The sequence below is a fragment of the Solanum lycopersicum genome, chromosome 4 (assembly GCF_036512215.1).
Source record: "Solanum lycopersicum chromosome 4, SLM_r2.1".
Taxonomy (NCBI): Eukaryota; Viridiplantae; Streptophyta; class Magnoliopsida; order Solanales; family Solanaceae; genus Solanum; species Solanum lycopersicum.
This window is the reverse complement of record NC_090803.1, coordinates 3,515,531-3,537,338: the sequence shown is the minus strand read 5'-3', so window position 1 is coordinate 3,537,338 and position 21,808 is coordinate 3,515,531. Positions and strand designations below refer to the sequence as shown.

The 21,808-nt window shown below is 33.8% G+C and overlaps 4 protein-coding genes across 10 annotated transcripts; 1 reads left to right on the top strand and 3 right to left on the bottom strand.

The window, feature by feature from the left end:
* Nucleotides 1-299: 299 nt before the first annotated feature.
* Nucleotides 300-4,918, bottom strand: LOC101256372 (protein TONNEAU 1a). Of its 2 annotated transcripts, none has more exons than XR_740888.4 (8): nucleotides 4,593-4,898; nucleotides 3,378-3,510; nucleotides 2,055-2,143; nucleotides 1,828-1,950; nucleotides 1,409-1,515; nucleotides 1,304-1,329; nucleotides 1,062-1,214; nucleotides 300-608 (listed from the first exon to the last, which is right to left on the bottom strand). XR_740888.4 is itself a non-coding variant. In XM_004236768.5 (8 exons), exons 1-8 carry the CDS (start codon nucleotides 4,677-4,679, stop codon nucleotides 563-565), a joined length of 768 nt encoding a protein of 255 aa, XP_004236816.2. In that variant the 5' UTR covers nucleotides 4,680-4,918; the 3' UTR covers nucleotides 300-562. The 2 variants fall into 2 exon arrangements, 1 of the variants encoding a protein (XP_004236816.2); XM_004236768.5 differs by having other exon boundaries at nucleotides 1,062-1,218; nucleotides 4,593-4,918.
* Nucleotides 4,919-9,009: 4,091 nt separating this feature from the next.
* Nucleotides 9,010-9,942, bottom strand: LOC101256669 (large ribosomal subunit protein uL10c). Its single transcript, XM_004236769.5, has one exon. It carries the CDS (start codon nucleotides 9,836-9,838, stop codon nucleotides 9,149-9,151), a length of 690 nt encoding a protein of 229 aa, XP_004236817.1. The 5' UTR covers nucleotides 9,839-9,942; the 3' UTR covers nucleotides 9,010-9,148.
* Nucleotides 9,943-11,658: 1,716 nt separating this feature from the next.
* On the top strand, nucleotides 11,659-16,899 carry LOC101256964 (protein IN2-1 homolog B). 3 transcript variants are annotated; one of them, XM_004236770.5, is made up of 10 exons: nucleotides 11,659-11,982; nucleotides 12,771-12,845; nucleotides 13,443-13,503; nucleotides 13,612-13,698; nucleotides 14,703-14,801; nucleotides 14,877-14,979; nucleotides 15,050-15,126; nucleotides 15,450-15,557; nucleotides 16,370-16,450; nucleotides 16,690-16,899. In XM_004236770.5, exons 1-10 carry the CDS (start codon nucleotides 11,798-11,800, stop codon nucleotides 16,699-16,701), a joined length of 888 nt encoding a protein of 295 aa, XP_004236818.2. In that variant the 5' UTR covers nucleotides 11,659-11,797; the 3' UTR covers nucleotides 16,702-16,899. The 3 variants fall into 3 exon arrangements, with proteins under 3 accessions (XP_004236818.2, XP_010319296.2, XP_069153070.1); XM_010320994.4 differs by having other exon boundaries at nucleotides 11,672-11,982; nucleotides 12,774-12,845; XM_069296969.1 differs by lacking the exon at nucleotides 11,659-11,982 and adding an exon at nucleotides 12,652-12,672.
* Nucleotides 16,900-17,117: 218 nt separating this feature from the next.
* On the bottom strand, nucleotides 17,118-21,633 carry LOC101257257 (nuclear transcription factor Y subunit B-10). 4 transcript variants are annotated; one of them, XR_011220525.1, is made up of 8 exons: nucleotides 21,417-21,630; nucleotides 21,096-21,331; nucleotides 18,967-19,096; nucleotides 18,670-18,675; nucleotides 18,488-18,571; nucleotides 18,312-18,376; nucleotides 17,670-17,786; nucleotides 17,118-17,389 (listed from the first exon to the last, which is right to left on the bottom strand). XR_011220525.1 is itself a non-coding variant. In XM_010320992.4 (7 exons), the coding sequence occupies exons 2-6, from the start codon at nucleotides 21,317-21,319 to the stop codon at nucleotides 18,320-18,322; spliced, it is 501 nt and encodes a 166-aa protein (XP_010319294.1). In that variant the 5' UTR covers nucleotides 21,320-21,331; nucleotides 21,400-21,633; the 3' UTR covers nucleotides 17,118-17,389; nucleotides 18,312-18,319. The 4 variants fall into 4 exon arrangements, 3 of the variants coding, with proteins under 3 accessions (XP_010319294.1, XP_010319295.1, XP_004236819.1); XM_010320992.4 differs by lacking the exon at nucleotides 17,670-17,786 and having other exon boundaries at nucleotides 21,400-21,633; XM_010320993.4 differs by lacking the exon at nucleotides 17,670-17,786.
* Nucleotides 21,634-21,808: the final 175 nt, after the last annotated feature.

Genomic DNA, 21,808 nt, shown 5'->3' with positions numbered 1-21,808 from the left:
GACCGCTTCAAACTATTTTTTTTTGGTAATTTGTGAAGCTTACCCCTCTTTCTTCTTTAATTTTTCGAGATGATTATCTTCTCTTTATACTAAAACACACCTCAATGTTGAGATAATCTACATGCGCTAGCTATGGATTGAGATAGGTTAAAAAAACAAAGTGATTGGGGGTTTCGATGGATACAAAGAAAGAACAATGAATAGTTGAGATACAAAAGTAGCAAAAAGATGATAATTTAGCTATATTTTTGAGCATTTAACTCTTAATTTTAAATGCCCATATGCCAGCACAAGAACCATTAACATGACGAAAATTGCATTAGAAACACGCTTGATTAGCCACACAAGGGACATCGAGATAAGGGAAGAGAATAAAAAGAAGAAAGGAAAATGAGAAGCACACACGAATTACTACAGGAAAATGAGAAGCACACACGAATTACTACAAGCAATATTGTGTATTAAATCATACATAGCGTACATTAGAACATTGCATTTCTACGTTGAAGGATATCATCAATTCCCATATAATTAGTGATTTCGAGATGATATAATCTCAATCTTATTCCATCCTGCCATCATTCTCAGAAATGCCATCACCTCTATGCCTGCAAATTTCAACACAAGTTGAGAAACCACTCAATTTGCTGGACAGTAATTTAAAGGATGACAAACAACGGAGACATCGAGAAAAGGAAAAACTACTCTATGCATGTTTTTCAAGAACTTCTGCAGCTTATCATCAGTTCTTGGCAATCACTTATCACGATGATATACTTGAACTTCCCATGATACTCATGTAACAAATTTCTATATGAGATGGTAAGAGTGTACGGATTCTTTACCCTTACCTTGACATGTAGATGTAACAAACATCTACTCTATCAAATAAAAGGGGAGGACTTTACAAGCATAGTAATGTCTTTTGGAGAGGAGCACTTAAAAGACGTGATTTTTTTGGCACTATAATCCACAAAAACTGAGGACTCATTGCAAGCCAATAGATAATAACATTATAACCAAATGTGTACTTTAAGTCCTTTGAGAGTTCAAACACTGACCGCCATGAAGTGGCAAGGTTCCGAGCTTTTCTGTCCAATTGAAGGTTTTCTAAGGCAGATGAGGCAAGCATTACATCTTGCGAAAGCTCTTCATTTTCATATCTCCAGTTGTATTCATCTTTCCTATATCCGGATACAGATGAACCTGCCCTTCTGTCTAGAAACTCAACAATTTCAGAAATTCATTCGACGGGAATCAACTGCCAGGGCACGGGGGGAGGAGGGTCAGCTAGATTACTTACCAGATGACTGGGCAGCAGGACCTGGCCTGTGCGGTAAAATGGTTCCAAGTCAATTTTAAATCCAAATGAAAAAGTAAAATAAGGGATAATATTTAATGTGTTAACCTTCCTAACGGTGGTAAGCCCCCGGCAACTGAAGATGAAGAAGGCTTCCTAACATTCCTAGCTTCAGTGCTGGACAGAGATCCAGCACCCTTTGCTTGAGAGAAGTTCTGAAAAAAAATAAAATACAATTAGAAACAATACTTGCTATTATTTCTACTGGACACAGTTTGCATACTGACCCACCCACATAGTACAGGAAGGCGGAAGCTGTTATTTGCAAATACTATGATAAAAACATTTACACAAATTAACACCTCCAACCATCTGGAATAACAGCAACAACACAGACAGAACATTGCAGATCCAAGAAGCAGAACAACAATTAGTTACTACCAACTAAGTTTTTATATCAATTTTTACATATTTGATACACTTCTTTACACATGTCAATCAATAACTAATGTTTATACGTGTCAAACCTCGTATTTCAAGAATCCTTCAAGAACATCCAAAAGCAACGGAGCACTGTCACCATTCCTGTTAAGATCATACCCATTCTTGCTGCTAAATTCTTTTAGCTCAGATTTCCACGACTCCTTTGGCTGCACAATCACACAATGGGTTCTTTGTAATTAGAACTAAATATTGACAAGACTTTGTGAAAAAGTATTATAAATTCACACCGGAGAGCACAGTACATGATTACCAAGTTACACTCTGGCAAATACACCTTAAATGTGTGGTTTAATTGAGCCCAATCCAAATATTCACATACAAGTGCAGTTAGTAACCTTCCTGTACACAGAATAACCAAACTGTTAAAATGAATAAGCAAAGTGATGCACTATTCGAGGATCAAGGATGCATTAAATTTTAACACTTCTTAGACCTAAAACACAACTATGTTGATGCATTGATCACAAGATGTACGGACTGCAAGAAGAGGTACATGTCTAGGTACCTTTGAAAAAATTCTCAAGTAACAAGAGAAGTTTTACTTCAAGGGGTATAGCCCTCAAAATTTAGTATTTTTTTGTAAATGATGATGTTTTTTGTATATTGAGATAAGACATTCTTTATGGAGTTGCCAAGACCATATAATAAGAATCCATTCCCCCAACCAATGTGAAATACTCCACACACCCTCGCACGCCCAGCTAGGTATTTGGAGCATTGACAATATAATGAGGGCCAAATAGTGAGTAAACCAAGAATAGTAATAAGTTTGGCTTAAGAATGTGAAGGAAAAGGAGGTTTTGGGAATATATATTAAGCATGATTTAGATAGTGTTTAAAAGCAATCAAAAAAAGGGAAAGAAACACCAAAAGATGGAATGAACACATTTCACTAGTTCTCTGACATAAAATGCTAAAAGTTGAAATATTAGACTATGTAGGGCTTTAGTAGTTAATTTAGGGCTGAGTAGTTAAGGAGAAAAGATATATGGTCAAGTACTAAACGTATTATTATCATGCTCCTAGACATTTGCATTTCAGTATGTTTACCCGAGATAAATCAAAGATTTTTTACCGGTCAGACATGGAAGCAAAAATGTAGACTCTCTAGTATTTTTCTCCAAGACTTTTTAGTGTCTTGGAAACATTAAATTTGATATTGGAGAATGTAATTTGTTTTGGATATCAATTTCATCACAAAATACAAACTAAATGAATCTGAAACAGGAAAGTAACATATTTGTTGGGAAAGTAAAAGGTGTAGCCATCTGCAAGTTAGACTTAGGTATATCAGGAGTGAGATTCACAGAATGAGATCCTAAAAAAAGATAGAATTTCTAGGTCCGAAGAGCTGCCAGAGGTTGTTCGACCAAATGTCAATCCAGACAACGGATTGTAACTTTTAATAGACGGTCTGCTGCACTATATGAAAACAACTCAGCTTTCTGATATATATTACCAAAGTCGATAAAATGTTCTAGAGAAGATAAGTATGTCTCCTTCCGTCTTTAACACAAAAATTAGCAATGATTTAAGCAAAAGACCAACAAAAAGGACAAAAATAGAAAATGACCTGAAGGTGAATTATGGAGTTGTTTTGCCTGATCATTGCAGCTACCCAATAGCGCAGGGGGCAAGGTTTCATCCTTCTCAATTACCCTATCCTCATCTTCAATTGCCTCAAAAACGCTTGCTCTAAGTTCAGCCTACAAATCATCACACGATAAAATATGTAAAATTTGTAAAATATCTTATACTGAATACAATTCTACAACAAGAAAAGAATGACCCAATTCAAAGGAAGCAAACGTGACACAACAATTAGAGATCATCAGTTTTTAGTTTTTACTACAGTTATGTAGCTAAAGGATGAAAACAACATGCTAGACTAGATCAGTTCACTACAGGAATAGGCTTTGTGTACACACGGGTTCCTTTCTTTTTGTTTTTGCATAGGGGTATCCCTGATCATTTAATCACGAGCATTGTGTTAGTGCTTGGTTGTTGCTATTTATAAAATAAAAATACAGTTCCAAATACATCCTTTTCATGGATTCTACAATCCATACTATCGTTGAAATAATATAGAGTTGCACATTGAGAACCATGAGGTCTCAAGTTCAAATTCCAAAGGCGGCAAAATAGTACTCCCTCTGTCCCTCCGTCTCAATTTATGTGCCTTTCTTCCTTTTTGGTTTGTCTCGAAAAGAGTCTCCTTCTGTACTACGTAAGTTTTCCAATTCCAACATCTTCCATAGCACGTTTAAGAACACAAAATTTAAAAGTACTACATACATCTTTCTAAGTTAAAACCACATAATTCAAAATTCTCTCTTGCTTCGTAAACTTCGTGCCCAATCAAACTAAGACACTTATGAATCGTTTGGTTGGAAACAAGTTATCTCGAGATTAATTATGCCGTTATAAGTTATTCCACCATGCATTTGAGATAAACTTATATTATCACTAAGGTATAAACAGTGGAATAAAAAATCCAAGCATTACCTAATACCTCCAACTAAACATACTATAAAATAATCCTGCATTTTATCCTGGATTATTATATCTTATAATTTGGCTGAGTTACTTGATACTTGAAACGATTCAAGCAGCTCATAAGCTGGCTCAGACACCGCAATTAACAAACACTTAAAAACTAGAAATATTACAAAGCATTGATATGTAACAACCAGATCGGATCCTAAGATCATTCTACGTCCCAAAAAAAAAATTTATAAGCAAATACATTAAAGAAATGAAAATGTAGATGAGAAAAGGGGTTAATTACTCGGATCTTAGCGAGAACGCCTTTCTTCTCTAGGGTTCGTGTAACGAGGGTTTTGAGGTCCATCATTTCTCTAGTGTAATCGTCCATTTCTTCAAATTCTTCTTCTTCTGCTGCTGTTGCTTTGAGAGGCTTCGTACAGTTTGATAGAAGCAGAAATGCTCGCTCTTTGCTTCTCTGCTGTATTCGAATGGCTTTTTTTCTCTTCTCTTCTCGGAGAAGACAAGTTTCGTTTTTGCCCTGTTTGTATCTGCGAGATTATTTGGTTTTGTTGTATATAATTGGTAAAAAGAATAATTAAATAATAATGTATTTGCTTGTTTATTTTCTGAATTATTACAGGTGTTTTTGTTTTTAAAAATGTTTTTTCCATCGAGTCTCGTGTGGGGTAGATTCATAGAGCGCAAGTCCTAGAATTTAAAGCTTGATTTTAAGCGCCAAGTTTGTAAAAATACAAGCACTTGCCGTAATAACATATGCTTTGGACGCTTTTGCTTTAAATCATATTTTTATTATTAGTGTAACGATATCTTTCAAATAGTTATTATAATGCTTTTTTTTCTTCATCGTTGGTGATTAATACCTTTTTCGAATAGAAATCATAGTTTTTTTTTTTTATATATATTACAAATTGTTTGATAAAACTTATTTGTAAAAATTGAACATTTTGCTTTTACTTTTTTGGGAAAAGTCTCAAATATGTCGTTGAACTTTCAGAAAAGATTCATGTATGCCATCAGTTAAAAGTTTGGTTCATTTATGTCATTACCGTAAAAGAAAAGGCTTATGCCATTATTTTACAGTGATTTTGCAAAACCATTTTTGATACGTGACCGAATTATAATTGGCCACGTCATTAATTTTTTTAATAAAAATATTCCAAAAAAAATATATTTTATTCAGAATTATGATATTTTTATTTAAAAAAATTGATGAAGAAGCCAATTATAATTCGGTCACGTCATCAATTTATTTAATTAAAAAATTCAAAAAAAATTAGTTCAATTTTTTTTTCTAGAATTACGATTTTTTTATTAAAAAAAATTGATGATGTGGCCGAATTATAATTGATCACATGTCAAAAATGGTTTTGCAAAACTATCGTTAAAAAATAATGATATGAATGAGTCTTTTCTTTAACGGTAATGACATAAATAAGTCAAACTTTTAACTGATGACATAAATGAGCATTTTCTAAAAATTCGATGACATATTGAGCCTTTACCCTACTTTTTATTTGTTATAATCTTTTAATATCTAAGTTTCACGCGTATTATAAAATCAGTGTCCTAATTACGATAAAAAAAATTATGTGGTATCAGATATTTATCATTTCTAGATTAAGGTTTATTGTTTTTTTATCCATTTTGTTGGTTCTATAATGTAAAGTAATTTAATTTTGTTGATTATGAACTAATAATAATTTGGAATGAATACCACAACAATGCAGTCCCATTCCTATATCAGTTGTCATATTTTTTTTTTGAGAGTTCAATTTTGCAAAGAAAAACAAATTATATTCAACGTAAATAGATCATTTGTACTATACGAAGAATATAAATATTAAAAATAATTAATTACTTCTGTTGTTGACTAGTAAATCTTTGTATAATTGTATGTATTCAAAAATTTATAAGAACATTCAACTGCAAGCCTGAGAATGCACCAATACCTTGTTTATGAATTATGATTTTGCTTATTTGGTAAAATTGTACGAGAGTTGAGAAACTTAGATAGTTTTCACGAATTACATATCGAAACAAAATTTCAACGTCAAATAATAAATCATGTCCAAACGAGCCCTTAGTCGTAGTAAGCAATGATAGCACAAATCAGGTAGGAACAGAGTACAATGTCTTCATAATGAGAAAAAAACGTTAAAAAGGCAGTAACAGAATTCTCCATTACAGCCTCCAGTTCAATACTGATCAATATTTTATGATACACATTACGACAACAATAAAACATATCCAGTGTAATCCCACGAGTAGGGTCTGAGAAAGGTGGTGTGTGTGCAAACCTTAACCCTACCGAAGGTAGAAATGTTGTTTCTGATAGGCTATCATCTCTCGACTCAAGTAAAGCAAGTCACGATACACATTAATGAAACTGAAATACCTACAGAGCTTCATAAGTGAAGCTTTGTGAAAAGAGTTCGCCGTTCATCTAAGATAAGTTAGATAGGCAGAAGGAAATTTACTCCTTCCGCACAAATCAATGTTGTAAAGATATGACATCTAGGTATAACTCAACCCCCAGAAGTTAGCTCACGTGGGGAGGATTACTCAAGTCCATATAAGCAGACTACCACTCCATTCCCCGAACCAATGTTGGGACTCTATCAATGAGACACAACAGAATTTGTGCAACATGCTGAAAGCTTACTAAAACTTAGGCATCTGAACTCTAGAGAAGTCGTCAAAATTATATTCACAGCACAAATAAATGTTGAGATGAAATTTCAATCGAGAGTTGAAACAGAGTTTAGTGCATGAATGGCAAGTCAAACAAGAACCAACAGAGTAACCTCGCAAGGTAGAAACAGAAGGCGGAACTATTCTTAAAAAAAGAGAATATCTGGGAAAGGAAGTGCGGTCATTTTCAGGTGGATAACTGATGGTTGCTATGGAGGAGAATCTCAACATCAAAGACATACCCTGAGACATGAAATTTCTTTTGTTGCAGAAGAGCAGTGAAAGGAGAGTTCGTATAGTAAAGGCTGGATGAACGGATGGTCATCAACATTTTCTTGGTTTTCCGGCTATTGGTTAAAACAACAAGCAGCATATCGCAAAGGGTAAAAGATCTCTTCACCAGCTTTTCAGACTAGGCCTTTGCTCATGCTGATTTCTCATATTAGCATCAGAATGTTCAAAAGCAATAAGTAATACTAATAACTTGTGATAAATCCCTTGTCTTCACATTTTGACGGAATAATCTTGCATCAGTAGGACTGTGCATCTCATAGAGCAAAAAGCCCCATTATGTAGTGGGGAAGTAAATATTTGGGATCATCAAGAGTGGTAGAATATCCATGCACACCTAGTACTTTGTTATGTCTAAGCCTACAAAAAGGCATACTTATTTCAAATTGTTGTCTGCAACCATAAACCCGACGCCTATCTGTGCAACCATTTAGAAGAATCCAAATCTCCAAAGTCATCAACAGAAACTTATTCTCAACAATGATCAGGTATGTTCTGACATAGAATAAAACTGAAAGTTTCTTCACTTACTGAAAACCATTCGGCTTATAACGTTTGCTTAACCATCTAGAGAATCCCCTGGAGCCTCTAAAGGTCGTAGCTTTTTCAAAGCAGAAGTATAGGCATGCTTTGAAATAGAACAAAATGCAATCTTGTTCACCCATTTAAAATTAGATGGCTTAAGTGCCAGATCAATGACATTGCTCCCTTGTCCTCCTAATAATATCTCTTCAGAGGCCTTTAACTAATTCCAGTAAACAACATTAAAGTTCTAAAATAATTTTATTCACCGACCATAACAACTAGTCCATCCTTTCCCTAAACAAAAGGCACTAAATTTATTTCTAAAGAGAAGTCATCCACCAGATTATAGCCATGCAAAACTAAAGTAAGTCTTGGAATGCTGGAAGGGGAAAAGAGGAGATAAAGGACTGAGTGACAAAGCCAGAGTATTCAGCCCTTTCACTTACAAAGTGGAAGATGCGTCCTATAAGAGGTAGGATTGATGCTGCTGTTTCTTTTCTTTTTATATATTCTACCCTATTTTACTACATAGGAAGAGGAGAGTTTGGTACAATCGCAAAAGTTGCTGCCCAATTCACCAAGAGGTCATGGTTTAAGCACAGAAACAACCTTTTGCAGAAATGCAAACTAAAGTAGCTAACAATAGATGCAACGTGGTCCGGCATTTCCCAACAACAACAACACACCCAGAGAAATCCCAAAAAGTGGAGTCTGGGGAAGGTAGAGTGTACGCAAACCCTACCTCTACCTAGTGGAGGTACAAAGGTTGTTTCCAAAAGACCCTCAGTTCAAGTGAAGTAAATGAAAGTACTAACAAAAAGGGAAAACGACAATAAGGAAAACATGAGAACTAGTAATAGGAAAGCACTGCAGAGGATACATGCAAGAAACAATAACGTCAACAATATAGTGCGATCAACATATAACAATAGCAAGAAACTGCAAGAATAAAGCTACACACTTCCTCCAGACTACTACCAAAGCCCAAACTCAGCAAATAGCAAGATCTTAGTGCACCGAGCTGCCCTTTTAATATTTGACAAATATAGTGAGCTGAAGCAGGAATACAGACTATTTTCTTGGTTCAGTGATAATGGAAAGAGCAGAATAGTACATTTCACATAACATAAATCCTCTCAAACAGTTATGAAGTAATCCAGATAATTATCCGCCAAATACGAGGACACAAATTTAGAACAATTGGCCAAGGATAAATTCATTCTACCAAAAACATAAAATTTACAAAATTCCATCTCTCAGAAAAATTTCAAATATTGATCCAAATAGACAATAGTATTAGCTTACCATATCCAAGAATTACAACAAAAATTATTGACTTCCACCTTCTTCCTCCTCCAATTTCTTTACATAAGCCTTAAGAACCATAACCAAATTCCTTGCTGGAGCTTGAATAGTCCCAACAACAGCTGAAGCAGGTCCTTTCAAAGACCCAAGAAGCTGTGAATAAATCTCAGCTCTTGTAGGCAAATTCTCAAGCACCTTAAACTCATCAGGCCCATAAAACTTCCCTTCAAAAACCCCACCAGTAAAATCATTATCTTCCAATTTCTTCTCCCTTAGAAAAGTCCTATAAGGTTTCAAAGCAGCTGGGATTTCTTCACTATGAACAAATAACCAAGCATTCATTCCCTTCATACATGGTTTCAATGCTTCCCATTTTGTCCCTTCAATTGCTTTAAGTACCAATGTGTTCTTAGCAACAAGAAGCTTTGTTGTTTCTGGGAGTTGAGCCCTAAGATCTTGAAATTGCTTAACTGTTAACCCCTTGTAACTGATTCCAGCTAAGAGATAACAATCTTCAAGCTGTTGCTTCACTGTTTCGACTGTTTCTTCTTTCTTGGTTCTGCTAATGGCTGAACGAATAGTTAGAGTTCTGGGTTTGAGTTTGAGGTGAGAACTGGAATGGGGGATTATGAAGGGATTGTTGAAGTGGGATTTCACGGAAAATGGGTAAGAGTGAGAGGAAGAGGAAGGTAAGCTGAAGAGAGCAGCCTCCATTGATGATAGCTTGAGAATTGGATTGCCTTATCTTTTGTGCTAAGATAGAATTTAGGGGTATTTCATAAACTTTATGTTTTTGAAAATATTTATGTCATACCAAACAAACCATTAAAGAAGTTAAAAAAGGCAAAATAGGTGTAATATTTACATATATTTTATCGTCTTTAATTTATAAAATTATGTTAGATATATTTTTATTATTATTATTAACAAAATTCTTGAGATGATTTGATATGATATATAAAAGATAATAATTTCATAAAATGTAAAATTATTTTATCTTATATTTAAAGATATTAATTATGATTCGATCAGTTATTTTAAATATATATTATCATTATTTTCAGATGCTTTATTAATTTTTTTTTAAAAAAATAATATAATAATCATATCAATTTTTCTTCTATATTAAAATATTTTATTAATTTTGTTTGAATTTCATAGTAGAGTCGCATTAAGTATAATCAATGCAAATATTATATGATGTATTTGGCATTAAGGTGTATATAAGATATGGAATTATGTGGATATTAGTAAAAAAAAATATTCATGCATTAGCATAATAAAATCACTATTGCTCTTCAAAACTCTTTTAACATCATTTTACTATATTTGTGAAAGATACTTATATAAATAAAGAATTTTGTTCAAAATTGATGTAATACAGATTATTTTCTTTACGTCAAATCAAATATTAAATATAAAATAATACTCCTATCAAATATAACTCATACAAATATTAATAATAATTAAATTATTTACTACTAAAATTCACCATATTCAATATTATTCCTTCTACACCTCGTCAATCCTTTTTCAAGTATGTATATCTGTATCTACAAGTTTATCAATTAAAAATGCTGGCTTAAAATAAATTTAAAGAGTCAAGAATATTCAAAAATTATTTCTGAATGTAATCAAAATCACAAGTGATATTTTTGTTATTTTCTCTGCTCAGGTCCTAGACTTTGCTTCAATTATATTATATTATATTATTTTAATAAATATAATATTTGAATAGATTGTATCTGTATAGTAAAGACAGAGCGTGAGGTGAAATCTTTTACATAGTATATGGTGAGGCGTATGTCCTGAGACACAAGACGTAAGTCTCATAGTTTTAAGGGGCATAATCACATGTATATTCAATTTTTAGTTTAATTATTAATAAAATAAGCAAAAGTAAATCTTTCAATGATTTATGATTTTTATTTGAGATAAGTATTAATAATCGGTAATGAACAAAAAAAATAATCTATAATTACTTTTTGAGAAATATCATGAATATGATTTGAAGAAAAAAATAAAATAATTAAGGGCGAACGTTTTTACGTCTAAGATTTACTTTTTTATGCTTGGGGCTAATGCCTATGCCTAATGGATCTACGTCTTTAATTTACACCTCGAAGTGTTTTTGATACGCCCCTTCCCGAGACTCGTCCTGAGACTCGCCCCAAATACGTTTTCAAAAATACTGGATTATATTGTTTTTCGTTATTACATAATATCACATATTCATAATCGGAATGATAAATCTATAAAAAAATTGTAATTACTACGAAAAAAGTAGAGTAACTATTAAAATAAAACTATTAATAATAAGCAAATACGTAACCACACCAAATCAATCATTACATAAAATGAGTTTTTTATCCTTATAAAAAAAACCATACAATAGAATTTAAGTAAAGACACGATCACACCAATTCAATCATTACATATAATGAAATCTGTTTATCCTTATAAAAACGATACAATATAATTTTAAGTAACAATCAAAACAAACGTATTTATACCAAATTATATTACAATTCTATACATCGGATAACAACCGTCCAAACAAAGCTAAGAGGGAAAAGAGTAGAAAGAAGAAAAACACAGTTCTGCCAGAGAGAGGGGAGAGATAAGGAGTACAACGCATTAACGAACCAAATCACCAAAACCTAAAGGAGAAAAATGGCAGCTTCGAGCATTGGGCATCAGATTCATATTAATGTCAATTCTCCAATTCTTCTTCCTTTGAGAACCAATTTCAGTTCACTCTCTTTCACTTTCTCTAATGCTAGATACCCATTAAAATGGAATCACATTGGTTGCCCCAAAATTTGTGCTCTACCAGCTGTTTCAATAATTGCTTCTGGGTACTCTCTTTCTCTATTTTTTTTAGCTATTTTCTGGAATTCTCGTGTTCTTATAGTTTTAAGGTGTGTTTGGTTGGTAAGATGCAAAATGTAATTCATGTAAAATATTTATCCGGAAAATAAGTTATTTTTTTTACTTATTTTTGACATATCGTCGAAAACACCATCTATGTATTAAAACACATTTCAAATAATAAATTGTTTACTTTTATCATCTATCGCTTGCAAAAATGAAACAATTGATAGTTATTATGTGAAACTCGAAAAAGGATTACATTGAGTTAATTTTTTGATTTTTTTTTTACAAAAAAACTATTGAGTCCTTATCTTTTTTATGAAGGTTGGTAAGTGAACTAGAAAATATTGTTTCAAATGTAATCTAAAAAAATATTTGTTGTTTCCTTTATTTTGAGTTATCATATTATTTGTTGTTTGTTTATGTTATCTTCTCTGTTCTCTAGCTTCACAAGGTAGGAGTAAGGTTGCGTACATATTATGCTCTCCAGTCCCACTTATAGGATACATTTAGTATGTTGTTGTAATTTCTTCTACTCTGCTTTCTTACTTGTCTTCAAACATCGATCTCGGATGGTCACTCAACTAAGAGCTATCATCTCGGAAAATCACCTTCGTAGTTGAAGGAAAATTGAAATCAAGAACAAAAGAGACCTTTTGGGATAATATCTATTAGTTAAGTGATCATCTGTGAAATCACTCGATTCTAAAAGGCGCAACTTCTATTGGGTTCAACAGTTTTGGTTAGTTCTAACAATTCCTTGTTTGTTCAGAAGTTCTAGAGAGATGCTTCCTCCTGCCCTTGATTCCTCTTCAGAGCCACCAGCAATCTTTGATGGAACTCCAAAGTTAGTTGCTCTTTTACTTTTTTGTTTGTCTCAAATGTGATTGTTGCATTTCTATTCTTCTTCTTTGTATGATATGATATGGTTAAATACTTGAATTATATACAACTAAGTCACTTAACTATTCTTTTGTCATGTTAAAAGTAACTAACACCTACAATAATGAAGTCACTAAACATTATCCTCTATAAAGTACTAAAATTTATCCATTGAAGTGACTTTTGCTGATATAGTGCATAAAAATCTATGACTTTACTGTTATAATGGATAAAATTCTATGTCGGATATTATATGGTTAGTCCAAATATGGTTCCTGACCTTTATACACTACAACGATAATGTCTATTGTTTTGTCGCATTAAACTAGCTAATAATTGAACCTTCTCTGCTATAACATTAAAGTTGCTAAACATTATCCACTATGAAGTAAAACATACCCATCAAGGTGACTTTTTTGTTATGGCGGATACAGTTTTGTGATGACAGTTTTGTAACTTTACTTTTCTAGTTGGTAAAATTCAGTGAACATATGTGAAATCAGCCTGATAAATTAGTTTATCTCCCTTGTGATAGTCAATTTATTCATTTTCTTGGTTGAAGGCTTTATATCTCTTACTCATGCCCATATGCCCAACGTACGTGGATTGCTAGAAATTGTAAGGTTTGTATGGAGCAACTATTGATCTAGAATTTGGTTAAATTTAGGGTGCACTCGAATTTTTCCAGTACCTATAAAGTTAGTTGATTTATATTCTTGTATGTGAATCAGGCGCTGCAGGAAGAGATTAAGTTGGTTCCTATTGATCTAAAGAACAGGCCAGATTGGTATAAGGAGAAGGTTTATCCAGCAAATAAGGTGAAAGTGACATTATTGTTTCAAATAAATGGTGACAGTTATTCAAAGGCAATATACATAAATACACTGTCAAACTTGGCCTCAACTGGAAAGTAAATGCTCCAACTTTGATTATGCACATCTAGGCACCTCAACTCGTTTCCATTGTGTCAGTTGAACACTCCAACTTACAAAATGGTCATCTAGACACCAAAATTTATTTTCCACGACAGCGTGGACAGTGTCCATGACACAGTGGGGACGAGTTAGAGTGTATAGCTGCCAGTTGAGACCAAGTTGAGGTGGCTACATGTGGTCTCTCAAAGTTGAAGTGCTTAATTATCAGCTAAGGCCAAGTTTGAGTATATGTTTTATGTGTTATGCCGTTATTCAAATGGTCTATAGTCTCTGCTTTCTTTGAAGTTCTGCAGTCCAGGCAGAAGGTTTATCCGTAATAGAGTTAAGCTGTTCTGCTTGTTGTTTTAGCACAGTAAATCTATAAACCAGCTTTATCAATTCCTAAATGATAAGTTGAAACCAATGATGTCTCTCTGTCCCTCTCATGTGTGTGTATTTGAGGTTCCCTTCTAATATATTTTTATCTGCGATCTAAGGGTTCGTCAATCATTTTGCTTACATATCGTGAACTTTAAAAATTCGCAGCAGCATAGGAACCACAGAACCCCCTACTAGTAAAAATGTCCCTTCTGTCCATATCTCTACTGATTCAGATGGCAAGGACCCGTTGTGGCTTTAGCCCGCTTCTTGTTACTAAAATGATTGTGTATTTATGTGTGTTTAGACTCTTCGAGTTTAATTAATTTCAAGTTGGTTAAACTGAAAGGCCCCAGAAAGAAAGTTTAGCTTATCTATGAACGATTTGATTGATTAAAGGTAAATGAGTCGATTTAGGTCTGCTAATTGACAGGTTTAGGTGGCAAAATGTACATATACTAGTTCATTGCATTACACTATGCTGTCACTTTGTTGTGCTACTCCGAGAACTTAATTCTTTTCTTTCACAGGTACCATCACTGGAACACAACAATGAAGTTAAGGGAGAGAGTATGGATCTCATTAGATATATTGACAGTAACTTTGAAGGGCCATCACTTTTCCCTGATGTAAGTTCTTGATAGGATTTCTTTTGAGATTTTCCTACTTTTCCCGTCTCTCAACTTGTGTGCTCGCTAATGTAGGATCCTTCCAAGAGAGAATTCGCAGAAGAATTATTCTCCTACTTTGACTCCTTTTACAAAGCTGTAATTTCGTCTTTAAAGGAAGACAAAATAAATGATGCCAGTAAGTTTCAACTCCTATATAATTTACATATTTGCTTTGCGGTAGAATCATAATAGACGAGTTGGTGTAGTTGCAACATTTGATTCCATTGAGACTGCTCTTTCCAAGTTTGTTGATGGATCTTTCTTCCTTGGTTCATTAAGTCTGGTGAGTATCTACATCTTATTTTTTCGTCATTCAATATACGCTCGTAAAAGACCTCATCTATAGATGCAATAGTCTAAGTTGCGCGGACTCTTCACTTTCAATGTCTTACCCGTGTCGGATTCTCCAAAGTTACACTACTTTTGAAGAGTCTGATATACGACCATTGACATTTTTGAAGAGTCCGAGCAACATAAACATTAATAAGTGAAAAGGTGAGATCTGCTGTTAACGTTTACCATGAGAATTATTTTCTGGGGATGTAGCAAATGAAGCAATTTTATGTCGTGTTCCAGTATTCACTACCTTGTATATGTGATGGACAGGTGGATATAGCTTACGCGCCATTCATTGAAAGATTCCAGCCCTTCTTGCTCGAGGTAAAAAACTATGACATTACAACAGGCAGGACAAAACTTGCAGCATGGATCAAGGTATTGCACATATTACCTTTTCTTTGATACTCTTCCAATGGAATGCTTTGACCATCAGAAGTAAATTTTAACTATAGTTATATACCAAAATATTTTCACTTGAATATTAGAACATTATGTTCGTCGAAGCTATTATTGGAATTTGCTACTGTCAAGTTTATAATGATTTTCTGCTTGAGTTCTATAGTGCCCATCCTCGTGCTTTGCATACAATAGGAAAATCTACCAACAAACCTATAACTTTAGGCATAAGACAATATCAGACCCTTAAAATTGGTCTCAATTGGCTACTAAATGCTCCAACTCGTCTTACTGTCTCATGGACATCTGGTGCTGACATGACACATAAATTTGGAGGTGTCTAGATGATCATTTTGTATGTTAGGAGTGTAACTGACATAGGTGGAGACGAGTTGAGGTGTCTAGATGTGCACGCTCAAAGTTGGAGTGCTTACTTGCCAACTAAAAGTTTGAGTGAATGCTTATGTATTATACCAATTTAGAACCCAGTTATTTGCACTTGATGAACTCCGTCATTTTAAAATTCAGGATCCATAAAGTTCAAATCTAGCTCCATCTCTGATCACATGTTCGGAATCAACATTATACCCCTTGGGGGTACTTCCCTTCTCCAGACCTTCCGTGAAGATTGTATGCTTCGTGCATCTGATTGCCCTTTCTCCATTGTTTGTAGTTAATTACTATTACCATCCTAATATCTCAAGTTTTCAGCATGTGTATAAGCTCTGGTCTTTTAAACATTGTGACTTTTGCAGAACATTAGTTGATGTAGTAGAATGTATTTACTGCAGGAGATGAACCAAATTGAAGGTTATACAGTAACTAAACGTGACCCAAAGGAGCACCTGGAGAACTATAAAAGACGTTTCTTGGTATATTGCTTGTCTACTGTTTTTATTTTTGTTATTTCTAAGACAGTCACTCAACTAATAATGTATTATCTCAAAAGATCACTTCCTTTATTAAAAAAAAAAATAGTATCAAGAAAAAGGACGACATTTTTAGATAATAAGTAACTATTAAGTGAGTGACCATACAAAAATCTAACCCATTTTTATTTGGAAATTGTTTTATAACCATACCACCATTTCTTTCTCTTTCTTTGTTGCAGTCTCAGCTCTGATGAGCATTACACAGTATCCACAATTATGCAATGATCACTGCTGAGTTCTGAACAGTTTATATGTGCAGGGGGCTGTCTTTTTCATTGTATTAGAATATGATTAATCTCAGCAGAAAATTCCACATATGGAATATATAGCTGCACAGTGAAGTTGTTTCCATATGATCTATATATACCTTACAGATTTGAGCCGTATAAGCAGCATTAGAGTAGACTGTCTACCTCACAATTCTTCATGTGTGGCCCTTTTCCTAAACCCTACTAAAAGGGGATGCTTTGTGCACCGGGATGCCCTTTAGAAATATGCAGCTGCACAGTAACTATTTCTAATCATAAAACACCAGGAATATTTCTGTAAACTTCCAAAAGAAATGTCTTAAAAGTAACTTCATACAAAAAGTTAAGGTCACTCACCCTTAGAACCAAGCAAATTTTGCAGAAAAAGAAGATTGCTCTCAGTTTACAACAAAAAAAAACAAATTACATGTTACATGTACAGAGCATCAAAGTACTGGAAGAGAAGTTCAGAAAATAAAGTGTTTTGCAGTATGGCTAAATTCAAGATTTGCAGGATACTTTCGGTTCCTAGAGCTTTCAAACATATATTATCAGCAACCATTGAATGGCTTAGTACATAGATAAACAAGAACTTTAGGCAGAAGATACTCGCATCAGCACCGTTGTAATACTGCAAATCGACCAAACATAATCAGCACTTGAATTCAACTATCAAGACAGTAACAGAGAAGCAAGAGTATCAAAGTTCTGTTCCGCACAACAGAATCTTCTTCATTCATGTTAATACTAATTTACAGTTTGTATTTGTATAACAACAACCACAAGAAGCATTCCCGGTGTAATCCCATAAGTGGGGTCTGGAAAAAGTAGAGCGTATGCAAATCTTAACACAAATCAAATCACAGTTTTTATTTGTAGTTCCCCAAAAAATATGCTTCAACTTATCTTACCTTAATACACTCTATTGAGAGGTAGGCAGCCATCTCCCCAACCCCTCTCTTTTTGAGAGGTAGGAAGCTCGATGAACACCAATTTTAATCTACCCATTGTCCAAACTATAGTCTTCTCTGCAATCAATTAAACCTAGTATTTGTTACAGTACGTCTCTTAAAATAGAACAGTTGCAAATATTAGCCCTCTAATGTATATTAAAGATGTATACTACAGACATTTTACTCTTGCTCAACTCCTTACCAGATTTATAAGGAACAATTACACTCTAGTAGCTTCACTGTACCTAGACAGATCTAGTTTCTTGCCTTTGTTGCTTGTTTACTTGTTAAAAAAACAAGAGATCAAGTTAAAGAAAGTTTAGCTCGATATTTGTTCATCTCGCCCTAAAGAATGTAAAAAGGTAAATGTCTCTTATTTAAATATTTCCGTGTGCACCTCATATATAAATTAATAGTGGGGGAGGAAAGGGGGCCATCATAGGGTACATACAGGAACTAATCAACTCCAATGGAAAATCAAAATTAATAAAAGGATGATAACCAATGGTTTTCCTCAATGAAAAGATGTTATAAATAAAGGCTAAAAGAAAACAAAAGAGAGAAGCAAGGTTAGTATGAAGAGAATGAAGAAGCACTTACTAGGAAATTCACATTTGGGAGTTCCCATAGTCAAAGCCTTGTGAAAAAGACCCATCATAGACAAACTGCCATTGTCCACGAAAAATAGGAGTCAAAATAGTAACACCTATTTACTTAAATTTCTATAAGGGTTGAGATTACCAGAACATGGTGAATAGAGTTTGGTACCCTCTTACCTGTGTACCGGGACTGAGCTGACTTCCAACTATATCGTTTCTGGCAGACGTATCTCCAGCTCTAGAAGATCCCTTGGTGTCTCCCTGACATTAGAAACAATCCCCAAGGCATAGCTAGTGACATATCAGAGGTAAAGACAATAAGCAACTCTATATCATTGATGCGGGGAAGCAATGCATACCTCCATCTGCAATACCATGATTAGCCCACAGACCAGCAAATAGAATGATTCATCACCAGAAAAAGAGACATTGATCAGTTGATAATCAGATAATAACACGGGGTAAAATAGAAGTTCTTCAAAACTACAGAGGAAGTTCATATAGACCACTGATACACAGAAAATCTTCCAGATGAGCAGAAAAGAACTATTCTCTCTCTTTAGTTCTCGATTATAAACACACGCACAAGAATATCAAGATTTCTTCATTTATCAAAGCTTACTTATCATCAGTAACTGAGGAGAAACTGCAATTACCTCTCTGTACCTAATCAAATAGGCCTTTAGTGGCTCAATGTAGTCCTCAAATCCTAAGGTGGTCAGTGACCATATCAAATCATCTCCATTAATCGTCTTTCTCTTCTCTTTTTGACACTTGTCACTTGCCCTGTAAAAGACAGAAACACATTTAAAATCACATGCAAGACCACAAACTACAACTTCAACGTTATCAGTAAATGTCAACATCTAAGTTAAAAGAAAGCTACTATCGCAGAACCATTATTTATAAAACAATTTTTCGATTTGCAATCATCTATTAACATGTACAGTAATACACAAGTCCTCACTTGAAGACTAAGAGAATATAGACGGTTTGGAATTCAAACCTTGACCATTAAAACAGTAATAGCTGTACCCATAGAAAGAGTAAACTATCATATAGAATTTCTCTGATCTAAAGAAAGAATATAGTAAACATACAGTGTACACAAATAGACTAACATTTTTGTTATATGGGGCACCTTTTTACTATGTTATACATCATTAATAACTACGGAAAAGCTCCAAAATTTCTCCTCAACTATTTGATATTGTTAAACTTTGACCCCCTTTGAAAGTTGGCAATAAAAAGACCCTTGTCACCCTTTCGTATCATATTTGCCATTCTTTGACAACTGGTATCAACCTAGACCATTTAATCTCAACTTGTGCTATTCTTCATGTGGTGTGGAATTACATGTGAATGTACACTTCTCCAAATTCCTCTGTCACCCATAGTGGGCCCAATCATTTTGTCCTCTTTTTCTTCTCTACTTCCCTCCCCCAAATGCCTCCAAAAAAAAGTTTCCTTCCATCCCTCGCACAGACTCTCTTTCTCACCTCTTAGGCCCTTACCAACAGTACTTACACTCTTCCTACAAATGTTTCCGATATGCTCAAAATAATTACGAACATTGTTTTGTTCTTGTTCAAAAAAATTTGAAGCTCATAAATGTAGATGCACTACAATTTTTCAACATATATCGCAAATCATTTAAGTCGTATCCATAAGAACATCAAACATGGTAGTTTCAACAAGTATAGCAAATCATCTAAGTTGCATCCATACGCATAGAAAATATGTGTAGAGAACACAGTTGCAAAAAAAATCTGGATTCCACCATATTTTAAACCTAAAAAGAGACTCCGAGCACAATGAACTCCGAGATTCAAGAATACCACTTCAAATTTAAACATTTGTAAGTACAATGAACTAATAACACATCAAATTTCAAATAAATCTTAGGTATATGAAGCTCTTAAATCTCTTAACTTGTATTGACTACTGTATGATGTCGCTCTTAACTGATTTGTTCTTTTCTCTTCATTGAAACACTTGGATGTGTTCTGACTAACAAAACTCACCACCTGTGTTTATTCCATTATCAATCTAAGGGTATGGAAGTATATTGATTTTCCTATTAGTATAGGGGAGGATTACAAGCCAACAAATGGGTTCCAAACCCAATTGCTTTAGTTCAAATGCGGTATTTATATTAAGAAACGCACATACATACGTATAAAAATTAAGTTTAGGACCCAGTTAGTAGCATTTGATGTCACTATACTAAAATTTCGAATTCATAAAGTTCAAATACAACAACATAACAGTTGCTCGCTGGTGATCAAACTCATGAACTCAGAGACACACTCCTGAACACTTGGATGTGCTTTCACAATATGAACTTTTAACCTGTATTTATCCCATTATCAATCTAAAGGGAATGGGAGCATGTCAATTTTCCTAATATCACATGGTGGAGCTACAAGCCGATGGGTTCCAACCCAGATTGTATTAAGATTCACTAATAACTACAAAATTAAATTTAGAACCCAATTAGGAACGCTTATATCACTGGACTAAATTAGAATCCATAAAGTTCAAATCCTAGCATTATACTCCCTCAATTCATTTTTATTTCTCCGCTATACTAAAATATATTTTCACTTTTAGCATATTCGCGAGGAAAACATTTTTTTATCTTTTACCTTCAACATCGATTACTTATTTCCAAATCATATCACAAGATTTAACACTAAATTACACATCAATTGTATTAATATATAGGCATAGTGGTAAAATATTCATGTGTATTTGAACAAGTAAAAGTGAAAGAAACACTTACTCACTAGTGATGAAACTGATGAACTCAGAAACACATTCCTGGACAGTATCTTTAGCCTCCTTAGCTATCTTAGCATTAGTAGGCAATCCCTTTTTCATGATACGACCGATGTTCGCTATCGGAAGGTACCTGTCCTGTTCCCTCACATTCGATTGAGGACTCCGTTCACCACCACTCTCATGGCTACCACAACCACCTCCTGGACTCGCCGGAACTTCTGCCATACTATCCAAACCCTAAAAACACAAAACAACCACCATAAAATTCACAAAAAAAAATTTAAAAAAAAACTATATAACCTAACCTTAGATGCTTACTAACTTGTTGACCGGAGAATTTTTTTCTGAATTTTCTTCAATTTTCCCTTCGTTTTCTTTCTGGATCAGTAGAGAAGAAAATGAAGTTAAATTTTTTTTGTATTTGGCGCGCTTTGTTGATGGATTGAAAGCTTTAGCATTTGAGAGATCGGACGGTAGAGAGATATGAGGAAGAAACAGAACCTACGTTTGTAAGTAAATAGGGCTAAATATGCTTCTATTTTTTATTTTTTTTTTGGGTTTAATATATTAGTAAAATGTATATGAATATAGGGGTAGTTTGGTCATAATTTTTAAAAATTGGTAATCAATGTTTGATTATAAAAATTCCAAATTTAATGTTAAGATTTCGATTCGTACTCTATTTTTTTACTATTATAAAAAATAAAATATATT

Coding starts and splice junctions, on each gene's coding strand:
- LOC101256372 (XM_004236768.5), bottom strand. CDS start 4,679: ATGGACGATTACACTAGAGAAATGATGGACCTCAAAACCCTCGTTACA. Junction 1,219..1,303: donor TCCTGCTGCCCAGTCATCTG/GTAAGTAATCTA, acceptor TTGAGTTTCTAG/ACAGAAGGGCAGGTTCATCT. Junction 609..1,061: donor AACCTTGCCACTTCATGGCG/GTCAGTGTTTGA, acceptor TGAAATTTGCAG/GCATAGAGGTGATGGCATTT.
- LOC101256669 (XM_004236769.5), bottom strand. CDS start 9,838: ATGGAGGCTGCTCTCTTCAGCTTACCTTCCTCTTCCTCTCACTCTTAC.
- LOC101256964 (XM_004236770.5), top strand. CDS start 11,798: ATGGCAGCTTCGAGCATTGGGCATCAGATTCATATTAATGTCAATTCT. Junction 13,699..14,702: donor AGGTTTATCCAGCAAATAAG/GTGAAAGTGACA, acceptor TTTCTTTCACAG/GTACCATCACTGGAACACAA. Junction 14,802..14,876: donor GGCCATCACTTTTCCCTGAT/GTAAGTTCTTGA, acceptor TCGCTAATGTAG/GATCCTTCCAAGAGAGAATT.
- LOC101257257 (XM_010320992.4), bottom strand. CDS start 21,319: ATGGCAGAAGTTCCGGCGAGTCCAGGAGGTGGTTGTGGTAGCCATGAG. Junction 19,097..21,095: donor ATCAGTTTCATCACTAGTGA/GTAAGTGTTTCT, acceptor TGTCTTTTACAG/GGCAAGTGACAAGTGTCAAA. Junction 18,377..18,487: donor AGCTCAGTCCCGGTACACAG/GTAAGAGGGTAC, acceptor GGACAATGGCAG/TTTGTCTATGATGGGTCTTT.